The sequence below is a fragment of the Podarcis filfolensis genome (genome assembly GCF_964270895.1).
Source record: "Podarcis filfolensis genome assembly, chromosome: 2".
NCBI lineage: Eukaryota > Metazoa > Chordata > Lepidosauria > Squamata > Lacertidae > Podarcis > Podarcis filfolensis.
Genome location: NC_139605.1, coordinates 94,166,383 through 94,178,807, shown reverse-complemented (window position 1 = coordinate 94,178,807; position 12,425 = coordinate 94,166,383). Strand labels below are relative to the sequence as shown.

Here is a 12,425-nt window from a genome sequence, read left to right as displayed (position 1 = left end):
CTTTGCATTCCTCGTTCTTGCTGTGATGGTGGTGACAGATCTTCCCAGTAAAGAGCACCCCTCTTGTTACACCTAATTTGAGAAGCAGTACAAAAGTAATCCAGTGTTGCAAGTGTGGTTTTAGAGAAAGGCTTCTATTAAGACACTGGAAAGTGGATGATGAAGCTAGTTTGAGATCTTGGTTCGCCAGGGCAAAATAACAAAATGAGGAGGAAGCTTAGCAAGCCCCCTACACTCAAGAGTTGAAATGCTAATTGGATTTAAAAAGTCTGCCATAACGCTTTAAGGTCCAAGAGAAAGCTACGTTTGGATCCAAACCTAAATGCTGCAGTCGAGAGGCAGTACTGCTAAAAAGAGCTGTATCTGCCTTAACTCAGATTCAGCCAGCAATCGCTATTGGTGGATCTTGAGCATAATCCATACACAGACCTTCCTCACACACACACACCTCACTCCCCTAACAGATTTCATGGGCAGCAGATTTAAAGTACTATTAAAACCTGGCTAGGTTGCAGCTCCTTGATGAATTATTGTGTTTTGGTTGCAGCTCCTTGATGAATTATTGTGTTTTTACTTTTGAGAGGTAGTGTTTCGATTTTCCATTTCAGGTGCCAAAACGTCTTTGGAATAAGTGAGGCTTCTTTTGACCCTCGTGTGTTTTATACCTCTGGTGTTTACCACTTCGGGCGTTTCTTCTGGAAAAAACAAGGTAAGTATGAATCGGGGTGGTCAGGTGTCCTGTTTTACATAGGATAGTTCTCTCTTTTGAAGGATTGACAGAGGACAGTCCTCTACCAGAGAGCCAGCCAAACTAAGTCTGATTTAAAGAACTGTAAGAAGGAAGACGCGGGTGGCGCTGTGGGTTAAACCACAGAGCCTAGGGCTTGCCGATCAGAAGGTTGGCGGTTCGAATCCCTGTGACAGGGTGAGCTCCCGTTGCTCGGTCCCTGCTCCTGCCAACCCAGCAGTTTGAAAGCACGTCAAAGTGCAAGTAGATAAATAGGTACCGCTCCGGCGGGAAGGTAAGTGGTGTTTCTGTGCGCTGCTCTTGTTCACCAGAAGCAGCTTAGTCATCCTGGCCACATGACCCAGAAGCTGTACACCGGCTCCCTCAGCCAATAAAGCGAGATGAGCGCCATAACCCCAGAGTCAGCCACGACTGAACCTAATGGTCAGGGGTCCTTTACCTTTACTTTTAAGAAGGAAGAGCAGGAGCCCTGAAGTTGCCCATCAACAGATCTCAGTTCCTGGTCAGCAGTATGGCACAAGCCAGCTGGGGGTCTTCCCCACTATGGTGAGATGTCCTGTATTTCTCCTTAAGTTATAGTAATTATTTCAAATGTGTGCTCATAAATAAAAATTTCTGCTTGCCGATTTTACCCTCATTTGTTCCTTTTCACCCCTTTTCTTTTTGCAACACTAATACAAACTGTAAAATATATTATAAAACCAGTGTACCTTTCCCATAACTGCTTGCTTAATTTCTCATATATCTTTGGACATTTCATTAGAACGGTGAGGTTTTCATTTGTTTTTTGTTTTTACTCTTCATTTCTTTTTTGGAAGATACAGAAAGTACATTCCAGCTGGAAGGGTTTGAGAACAAGACAGCCCAGGCTATTAGGGTTTGGGGCTGTTGTTGCTTCTGTGAAACGTCCTGTGGGGAGGAAAATGAAATTAAGCAAGTGATGGGAAAGGTGTGTTTTGGCAAGCGATTTTATGTATTTTTTTAAATTAAAAAAAAATAGAAGCCTGTATTGCAGCCTTAACAAACCCCGCTGATAGCAGCAGCCAATTTAATTAAGAGAAAAGCAGAACCTCATTGCCTTTCTGTCACGGAAGGGTAGAGGAGAGATGTTGGAGGAAAAAACTCTCTACATGTGAGAAACAGATATTGGCTGTATAGGAGGAACGAAGACAGCAAAGGCCATAAAGAATGTCTGAGTTGTCACAGCCGTTTTACCAGCAGCTCTTACTCATGTCACCCTGAAACGCCACCTTGGGCTCTGCCACTCCCTACCTAGGAACTAACTACATGGGCTGCTGATTGCCCCATGGTGCAAGGGGAAGGGGGGCTGATAGAGAGAAATTCATTGACCTGCCAGCAGGAATGCCAGCTTGGCCCTGCAACCATGGGTGCCCGGGGCTGTGGGTGCCATGTAGTGTGCATGGCCCTGGCACCAAAATTTGTGGGTGTCTGGTCCCTTCATGGGGAATTTTGTGGGTGCCTGGGCACCCAGGGCCCCAGAGAGTTGGCACCTATGCCTGCCAGGACCAGTAACAAGCCACAGAGCTATTGGGAAGGGCCAGTCCAAGACAACTCTGATGGCTGAGGGAGAAATTCCAGTTGGAAGCCCTCCACCCATCTTGTTATTGCTCCTGCTCTTTAGATTTGGGCTTCTGCGAGATACATTATCTTTCTTCGTGCCATGTAGGTTAGATGGGTAGCATATAAATAATAAAATTATTATCATTATTACATCTTTCTATCTCCCATTTTGCACCCGATGCCCTTCAACATTTCTCCGATGAAAATAGGGACGTCCTATTCAATCATCACCATCATAATTTCATTATTTATATCCCACCCATCTGACTTGGTTGCCTCAGCCACTCTGGGCGGCTTCCAACATATATAAAAACATAATAAAAGATTAAACAGGGTTGTTTTTTTTTTAAAAAAAAACAACCTATAAAGGGCTGCCTTCTAAAGGTTGTATATAATTACTTCTTTCCTTGGCTTGGTTGTTGCACAACTCCATAACCTCCAAAATGTCTCTGATGAAAATAGAGGCATCCTAAGGAAAAGCAGGGCACTCCAGGATCAATTTCGGCTTCTGTAAATCCAGGGCTGTCCCTGGAAAATAGGGACACTTGGAGGGTCTGAACTTCTAACATTGGGCAATTTGTGAACAAAATAATCTTTTAATCTTGTCTGGCAGCTCACCCGCCTGTCACTTGCTCCCAGAGACTTTACATGGCAAGGCCAGTCTATGGACATATGAGATGCTGTTTTACTTTATTCCAGATCCTTAACCGAATTCTGTTTATCCACAAACCTAAAGATCTGAGCTATTACATCATCTCTCACACTATTATCACAGGAAATTAACATGATCCACCATTTTTAGCTAGTTCAAACCAAGTAGATAGCTCTCTGTTACCCCCTCACCCAGTATATTGAATGTGTGGATGCTTGATTTTAAATATTCCTCTGTAGTTCTTTAAAATATACAGGAAATGCCCTCGTCCTAGTTCTTTTTAAAAATAAAATAAAATCATAATGTGACCTCTTAATACAGTAATATTTGAGCTTACAGAGTTCCTTTGAACTGTGCGTCATAGCATTATATTTCCTGGCAGTACTTTCACAATACCCATCCCACACATTGAATCATACAGATTGCAACTTCATATATATGTTTTGATCCAGCTCATAGATGGTGTCACTTTATAAAGCCATGCATACCAGTTCTGTGAACCGCCCTGATCTTTTCTGTGAACACCCTGAGACCTCTGGGTATAGGGCAGTATATAAACCCAATTTAATAATAATAATAATAATAATAATAATAATAATAATAATAATAATAATTTCCCTTAAATTCATTTTAAGGATCTGCATCCAAGCTGCCCCTTCACATGCTATAGTTTCCTGCAGAGTTTGGCCCCAGGCCTTGGAATATTCAAGTGCTTGTGTCTCCTGCTGGAACACCCCTGCTGTTTGGATTGGGGTTTTCAAAGCACCATTCCCCACCCCCACCCTTTTGGATTCACAAATATTTTCTATTTTCAAGAGGAGGCCTTGATGTGAGTTGGCGTGGTCTCTTTAAATGCAAACAATGGTTCCCAGAGGGCAGCTTATTTATTTTTTAATAGTCTCCATGGAGAATTCCTTTCAGGGTGGAGGAAGTTGAAAGAGGGTCTTTATAGGAAAACTAAACACGGTCAAATATGACCTGGAGGCAAATACCATAACTCTGTGTGTGTCCTAACAGCTTGGGTTGCGTTACACTTGTGGTTGGTTGCCTTAGGAAATAACAACATCCTCTGCAGCCCCTTCAAATTCAAGCCCTAGCTAATCTGCATTCTGCTTGTACCTTGTTAATTAGCAGATTTCCCGTTTGAAAATACTTTTTAAAACTTGGCTGCATTACATTTAAATAATGAAAATTATGGCCTGTTGCTTTTTTTGGATAGGTATTACATGTTTACAGTAAAGAGAGCTTCCTTTTCTGGGGTTACTGACCTGTAAAATACTACATAAGACTGAAGAAGTGCCAAGAGTGATCCCTGAAGGAGTCCTCAATGGCTAACGAGCTGCTTTAATTAGAAGAGATGGTCACATAGCTGTTGCTTCAAACATTCATGCTTTTTCTCACATGGCACGTTCCCTATAAAGGTCCAGTCATGACCAACTCTGGGGTTGCGGCGCTCATCTCACTTTATTGGCTGAGGGAGCCAGCGTACAGCTTCCAGGTCATGTAGCCAGAATGACTAAGTGCTTCTGGCGAACCAGAGCAGCACATGGAAACGCCGTTTACCTTCCCGCCGGAGCGGTACCTATTTATCTACTTGCACTTTGACGTGCTTTCAAACTGCTAGGTTGGCAGGAACAGGGCCCGAGCAACGGGAGCTCACCCCGTCATAGGGATTCGAACCGCTGACCTTCTGATCGGCAAGTCCTAGGCTCTGTGGTTTAACCCACAGCGCCACCCACGTCCCACACATTCCCTATACTGGTATACAAAAAGATGTAAGCCCAGAGCACACTGTCGTACATAAAACCTGCACGGAGATCTGTTTATGCCGTGTAGAAGTGCCTAGAAGCTATGATTTGCAGTGAGTTCTCAATATGTACTTGAAGTGATGGACATCATCATGCTTTCCCCTCTCCCCTATACCTGCGTGCACCTGGGTAGGCAAAGCACCTTGTGGAAGCAGATAACTACTTTCGTGTAACTTGCACGTTTTCTGAAGCCACCATCTGCTAGCAGGCAAAACATGAAACAAGACATGGCGTCTTCTGGGGCAACGGAACTTGTGCTCATTTGTAGATCTGGGAGGACTCTCACACCATGCAGGACAAGGAGATAGCAGAGCAGCATTTAAAAAATAGCAGCAAGGGCAGCAGGTCATTGAAATGCTCAAGTAGCCACTCTGAAATGCAGCCTCTGTATATGTGATATAAAACGGGCTCTTTCCCCCTCGCGGAGTTGCATTTAAGACAGATAGACAGACAGATAGATATGTTTATTGTTCAACCATTTATCACAATAGAGGAAGAAAAGGGCAAAATATATACAGCTTCTACTTGTTTGCTTGTTCCTTTTTTATTTTGGATCCATGGCTTCTCTGGGAGGCGTGTATACATATTGTTAACCATTGGTCTTTGATTAAATTGATGGCTACCAATGGGATCATTAACATTTAGGTCTTAGGTGGGAGCTATTTTGAAGGCAGGCAGAACGAGATTACAAAGGCATTCCTAGCTGAGGATGCAGCACAAACAACTGGGAAGTCAAAGCAGTGCTTATCCCTGCCATGATGCTATTGAAGTTGTCTATATGGTGTCCAGGGTGCAGTCTGGTAGCATTCACAGAGTTATGGGAGAGCATGAAAAACATAAAGCCACAGCCCAAGCTGTCACAACATACAAGCAACCAGCTCTCAGAGGAGAAGGCGGAAGTTGGTGGGGGGAAGGATACCACGCTTAATTTGCAGAAAGTGGCACTCTGGGACATAGCTCTGATTGACAAAGTCTAAGCACTTCACAGGTTTCCAAAATTATGGAGGCTGGCTGTGGTGACTTAAGAGGAGTATGCGCTCTGAGCCTGCTCAGAAGTATTATTCCCTTCAGGTTATCTACGGTTGCAGAGAAAAACAAATCCCAACTAATGAGTGATATGAAAATATCCTGTTCCTAGGTGAGTTCTGGCTCAAAATAAGCATTTGCCAAGCCTGTTTTGTTCAGCAGAAAAGCTACTGAGAAAAGGTACACTGTGCGTGAACTGTGTGTTACGGTGTCACTAGACTCATCAGCAAAGCTGTCTGCCCATGATGGCAAAGCCAGGCTGTCCCTCAGAAACAGCGTGGTATTCTGGGTGAGCTCTGTGCTTTGTTAACAGGTGCCACTCTGGGCATGGGACTCAGAAGCTGACCATGAAGGTCTGTCGCTCAGAATGTTTCCCTTGGCCGCCAAGCAAGTGACTTCATCCTTTCCTGGTTCCACAGCACTTCTGCCAATAATAGTATTAGCACATCTGCTTGGTGGCCAGTTCTGTCCCCACCTCTCCCCCATCTCTCTCTCCTGGCCTCCCCACTCCCATTCCCTAAGAATGTGACCTCACCTCACACATGTTCAGCAGGGGTGTTCTGGACAGTGTGTTTGGTTTGAACAAGGGCTAGGCCGAGGCATGGAGGAGACAGGGGTGAGTTGGGAGGTCCAAATTCTTGTGCCAGAGAAATACTGAAGTTAACGCTACCAAATTACAAAGATACGCATTCAATGTTGACAATGTTCTGAGGACACCTTCCTTCCACATGTTTTAAGAGCACCAAAAACAAAAACAAATTAGTGTGAGAATTTCACAACACAATCGTTGCGATTTTTATTCATTTGGAACTGTGGTACACACCATACATTTAAAGCACATTTCCTCAACCAAAGAGTTCTGGGAATTGTAGTTTGGTGCTGGGAATTATAGTGCTGAGGGGGGAAACTAAGTTCCCATGATTGTTTGGGGGGGGTATGTGCTTTAAATTTATGAGTCACGGGCTCATAATTTAAAACCCTTGGGGTCCCTTTCCTCATATGCAAAACCATACCCTTGTGGTACAAGGTACCAGCCCTTCCAGGAGTTGTGGAGTGCTTGTGTAAAAATGGAAGCTTAATTCCTTACATGAGAAAGAGCAGAGTTGAAAGGGAAGTTTGCCAGGGTATTGCTTAGTTGTTCTAATTGCTTCTGTTGGTTTAATGCAAAAGCAGAATTAGTGAATTCCATGGCACAAAAATGTAAAACATGGCGTAAAACGCACATCCCCCAAGTTGAAGGCCTAATCAGCAGAGCTAGCCAAGAGACTCTGGGTCTGGATGCCTGCAGGGTATAGCAACTTCCTGTCAGGCCCAGCAAAAATGATGGGGGCTGCCAGAAACAGAAACTGCAATTGCTTTCACCATTTTGAATCCATGGAAGTTTCCCTTCCAATGCAAATAGCAGCAGGGACCCTGATCTGGATTGGGTCTGCTGCAGTGGGTAAAGGGGTCAAGCCCTCTAATGACCTCTCCAGGTCCTGATGTGGACGGGTGTGTGTACATGTATAGAAAATTGGTGGGAAACCTGTTTGCTGTTGCAGTTTTCCATCCCCCCGCTCCCCCGGACCTTCACATCACTATGAAAGATGTGCTCAGGCCCAACTGCTCACAGGAGTGTTTGGTGGCAGTAGAATGCAGCAGGAACAGGAGGATTTGTTCAGCTTGGAAAGACTCCTCAAAAATAAATGCATGGCTAACAGGACCCTATGGTGCTCAATGCTAAACAATTGTATAGCTTTCTCCCTGTTTTGTTCTACAGGGACAGGTTTCTTATTTTACTGTGCCTGCCTGGAACAAGGATGCTGGCAGTAGAGGCAGGCCAGACATTGCAGGCCTTCCCTGTCCAGCAGGGAGGCTTGGATACCAACAGAGCCTTGTTCAGTAAACCATTGAACTCTGCTCACTTCACTCATGGTGTATGGCTAACCTCATGCCAAGGAACTGAGACGGCAGCTTGGGGTATGGAAGATAGAACTTGGTGAAATACTGCTGCCTTGGTGCTAAGCTGTTTGCAGAATGCAGTCCAGAAACGGGCAAATGTATAGACAGGAAGCATCTGAATGGATTGGCACCTCCTGCTCCCATATTTCCAGGAAGAAAAGGGCGAGTGCCCTTTGCAGCAAACCACACCATGTATTCCAAACTGGCTCAGTGAATAGGGCTGGGCGTTCAGGCACTAATGTGTGTCACGCTGAGTAAAGAGAAGAATATTTGCCAAGGTTAGAGAAGGAGGTATTTACAGATAACAAGGGAGGAGGTGGAAGGAGAGAGCAGATTAAGGATATTGATAAGGTCCGGGAAGAGGAAGCATGGAAGGAGGCACAGTTGCACTGCTGAAAACTCTTGAGACTTAAAATCTGAAATGAAACTGACAGCCTAAACGTCAGAGGTCAACAGCAAATAAAAGGGGCCTGATTAACAGGTGACATCAAACATAATTTTTAAAAATTGTTTGTCAATAAATAGCCTTGTAGGCCATTCAGAACAACTCATTGGGGATAGCTCAGTTGGCAGAGCTTGAGACGCTTAATCTCAGGGCCATGGGTTTGAGAAGATTCCTGCATTGCGTGGGATTGGACTAGATGTTCCTCATGGTCCCAACTCTACAGTTCTGAGATTCTGGGCCCACAAACCAGAGGTTTCCCCACAATGGGCATAAACAATGGAGGTCCTTGCCCAGCTGGGATCTAGTAGTGAGATCCAGTGGTGGTGGAGCAGCTGCTTTGGTTGCAGATCCCAGGTTCAGTCTCAAGCATCTCTGGGAAGGTCGTGGAGAGATGTCTTCCTGAAATTCTGGAGAGCTGCTTCCAGTCACTGTAGGTAGCAATGAACTAGACTAACCAGTTGTCTGACTTCATATAAGAGAGATTCCTATCTTCCTAAGAATGGCTGAACCAGGCAACAAAAGTGGGTTTTGTTTCGAGTCCGGAAGGATAAATACATGCTGTCTATTGCACAGTGGTCCGAGGTCTTCACTGCCCTGTTTATTTCATATAAGCACCAATTCAAAGTGGATACCTCCTTGGGCATCTGGAAGGCTTCTATCATCTTATATGTTTAACATTCCTCTTCTGATAGTCACTGTATCTACAATGGGAACTGTGTTCTACTGGTATTATTCGTATTATCTGCATATTACTGCTGTTTGTTTCCCCTTCTTTCTTTTTTAAATTTTAATTCCTCTTGATAATGAACACAGTACAGAAAGGACCAAGCCTTGAGGTCAGCGTGAACAGAAATTGTGCAATCCTGTTTTAAATATTTTGTGGAGGGGCAAGGGAGGATTCTAGCAGGACATGTGTTTTCAAAGGCTGAGAATGGCAAAGCAAGAATAAAATAAGAAAATCAGTCTAAGGACACTTGTATAGAAGAAGTGTCATTATTATCTAGGAGGGTGTGAGTCCCGGTCTTAGAGCAGAGGGAATGACTGTGCATGGGGAGTCAGTCCCATAAGAGCAGAAGTTAGATTAGTGTGACGATCTGACTGGGAATATTGACGCCAACTTAAGGCTTAAGACTTGCAGGCAGAGGGAAGAGAGAAGGACCAGAGGTTTGAAGCAGGGGGAAAACCTTGTCCAGGGAAAGTGGGGTGATTGTTTGATGAGGATAAAGGTCATATCAGAGGTCAAGGCTGGGTTATGGCAGATAAGTAGGGTTAGAAATCAGCAAGTAGAGAAACACTACAAGGTTAGAGCCAGGTGACGTTATTGGCCGTATTTTGTCCATCTGTCAGCAGATTCAAGGCTCAGAGTTGGGTTTGATTAAGTACCCGCTGAAAATAACGTATGTATCGTATTCATCGCTGAAGACGGCATTGTCGCGCTCACCCTTGAAGAGCCTCACCCAGATTTCATCCTGGTCCTGCAGCTCCAGCATGAGGCTCTGGCTCTGCATGATGCTTCGGTCGCTGGCCTGGGCGTACAAGATGGCCGCCTCAGCCCCATTGTGCATTATGTGCAGGTAGGTTTCCTTCTGGTTCCAGGTGTGCACATTGAGACTGAAGAAGTAGATGCCGGGCACATAGCAGTAGAACTTGCCCATGAACATGTTGAAGTGTCCATAGAGGTTCACGTACTCGGTGTCAAAGACAAGAGTCTGGTAGTAGTCATTGCTGTGCAAGGGTTTTCTTCGGCCCACTGAAAAGGCAGCATAGTTGGTCTTGGCCCGCTCCCCCGGGGCCCCTATGTTCCCCTTCTGCCCCTTGAGGCCCGCCTGGCCCCTGCTTCCCGTAGAACCAGCCTTGCCCAGCTTCCCTTGGGGGCCACGTTCACCACGGTCCCCTTTCTCACCTGAGTAGTGAAGAGATCATAGATGAGCATCATTTCAACGTAGGCAACCTTGGCCTCCACATTCAATCCAATGGGCAGGCCAGGGAGCAACTTATGCATTTTTATATAATGTACAAATAAATAGAATAATCATTCCACCCACGCTTGGGAAAGAAATCTAGAAAGGGAATGGTCCAGTCAAAACAGAACAATCACTTGTTGGCTGCATAAACATCATCATCTCACATTTAAAGCACATTACACTCCCTCCACCAAAGAAGCCAGGGAACTGTAGTTCTCCTCACAGAGCTACAATTCCCAACACCCATAACAAACTACGGTTTCCATGATTCCTGAGGGTGGGGAGCATATAATCATAGAAATGTAAAGTTGGAAAGGACCCCAAGGATCATCTAGTCTAAATGCATTGTGTTTATGCCGTGGTATATCATGTCCACCCTTGTGGTGAGGAGAGTTTTACCACAAATGATGCCCTCAGTTCCCCAGTTTTCAGAGTGGGTCCAAATGTGTGGGGAAATTCTCCTTGCTGCCAGGGTAGGCACTAGATTGGTGTCTGCCCATCTCGAAAACTTATCGCTTGGCAAATCTTCTTCTGTATTAAATGGAATTTAATTTTACCAGAATCATATCTGCAGGCAAAATCGGAGGGTTCTCCTTTGCAAAACGTATGAGACAAGAATGTAATTGGAGTGAAGTGAAATATTGAAATGTCTTAATTAATTCTATTGATTTAATTATGAGTCAATAAAATTGTATTTTTTAATTAAGTTAATTAAGTTAATTAAGGAATCGGAACCTTAGCTGTGGGTAAGAACATAAATCTACCTCCTCTAGGTCTTAAATATTGTCAAATATGCATGTTACATACACACACACACACACACACACAGAGCCATGTCTAAAATGTATTGGGAGGGTAGAGGTTCAGCAACAGAGAGGCCGCCTCTGATGACACAATTTCTCCATCTTTCATATTCTTCCCGGGAAATCAGGCCATGTCCTAACACAACCTCTGGAGTCCTGGGCTTGACTCAAGACTAATTTGGTGGTGTCACTTGGCCTTCTTTAAGAAAAGAGCTTGGATAAAATTATGATAACAGCTCCTCCAGGCCAGGAAATTTATTTAGCTTATACAGTTTCTTCCCAACCGGCCCCTCTGGAATCTAAAGAACCCAACATTTCATCCAAAGACAACCGCCCCACCCCTTATAACCAGAGCCTGAGGACACTGAAAAATCAAACTCGCTGCAGCTTTTGGAACTCCACTCCACGGCAGCTCTAAACTGCCTGCTCCATGCATACGGTTTTGCTTAGGCCAGAGGGCATTTCTGAGAACAGGGCAGATAAGAGACCAATGGAGAATGCTGTGATCTTGCCCCTATGTGGAACAGATGGCTGCCAGGGCACAGCCTGGAGATCCACCATGTGCCTTGAAGTTCTGCATTTCATCAGGCAACATGGCAGCTGCAGCTTCCTCTGCCTGTTCCTCTCCCGGCTCTCTCCCGCATCTGCAGTAATAGGAATGGGACCCAGAGAAGGAACTGGCAGGAGACACTATGGCTATGTTCGGACACAGGATGGGAGCATCTGACCTACCCTGACCTGGAAGGTTTGGAGGAAACGTCTAAGTGCATTTGGCCAGATGCGCTTAGAAAGCTCCCCTTGATTGGAAGCTCTGGGGCTTCAAAGCACATTCAACCAAGTTTACTTAGAAGCCTCTTCAGACCTTCCTGTCAGAAGTAGAGCAGGCATGCCCAAGCCATCCATCCCCAATTTGTGCCTCGTGATTTTTGAACACCCGAAGAGGACCATTGACTGTCTCCTAATGAGTGGGATGCTACCGAGCAAAGGCTTGGCATCTGAATACAGCATCCTGGGGTAGAGTTGGTGTCCCTTACCTTTCAGGATGGTAACGTTGATCTGAGGCATGGGCTGGTACATGGGGTATGCTGAAATGCGCTCTGGAGGATCGCAGCATCGCACGCACTCTGACCCTCTGGGCCGCTTGCTGTATTTCTCATGGTGATTCTCGGGCCTGGGAGGCAGAAACATCACAGGCAGGCTAAGTCACAGGACCAGGGAAAAGGGGGAAAGGGAACATGGTGACTCCCTTGGGAGAGATCTCGGGAAAAGGCCCTTGTTTTGTGACCACAGTCCTCTCTTTTTCCTTAATGTCATAGCATCACTAAAAATACATGGAAGAAAGAGTAAATGTTGCTGATGTGAATTACTGAGAGCCGGGTCACTGAGATGGGACATGTTTATTGCAGCCCCTAAATAAACTAGTTTCTCCCCAGTTGCTCCACTCTCCCAGGCCCCTT

General features: G+C 45.1%; 1 protein-coding gene and 1 long non-coding RNA gene across 3 annotated transcripts in view; one reads left to right on the top strand and one right to left on the bottom strand.

The window, feature by feature from the left end:
* Window positions 1-10,876, top strand: part of LOC310755731 — a 22,148-nt gene extending 11,272 nt beyond the window's left edge. For both annotated transcript variants that reach the window (XR_014544482.1, XR_014544483.1), the window contains exons 2-3: window positions 609-709; window positions 9,552-10,876. This is a non-coding gene — a long non-coding RNA (uncharacterized lncRNA). The remainder of the gene's footprint in view (window positions 1-608; window positions 710-9,551) is intronic.
* Window positions 5,235-12,425, bottom strand: C1QTNF1 (C1q and TNF related 1). Its single transcript, XM_083599008.1, has 2 exons — window positions 12,003-12,425; window positions 5,235-10,104 (listed from the first exon to the last, which is right to left on the bottom strand). Exons 1-2 carry the CDS (start codon window positions 12,154-12,156, stop codon window positions 9,554-9,556), a joined length of 705 nt encoding a protein of 234 aa, XP_083455134.1. The 5' UTR covers window positions 12,157-12,425; the 3' UTR covers window positions 5,235-9,553.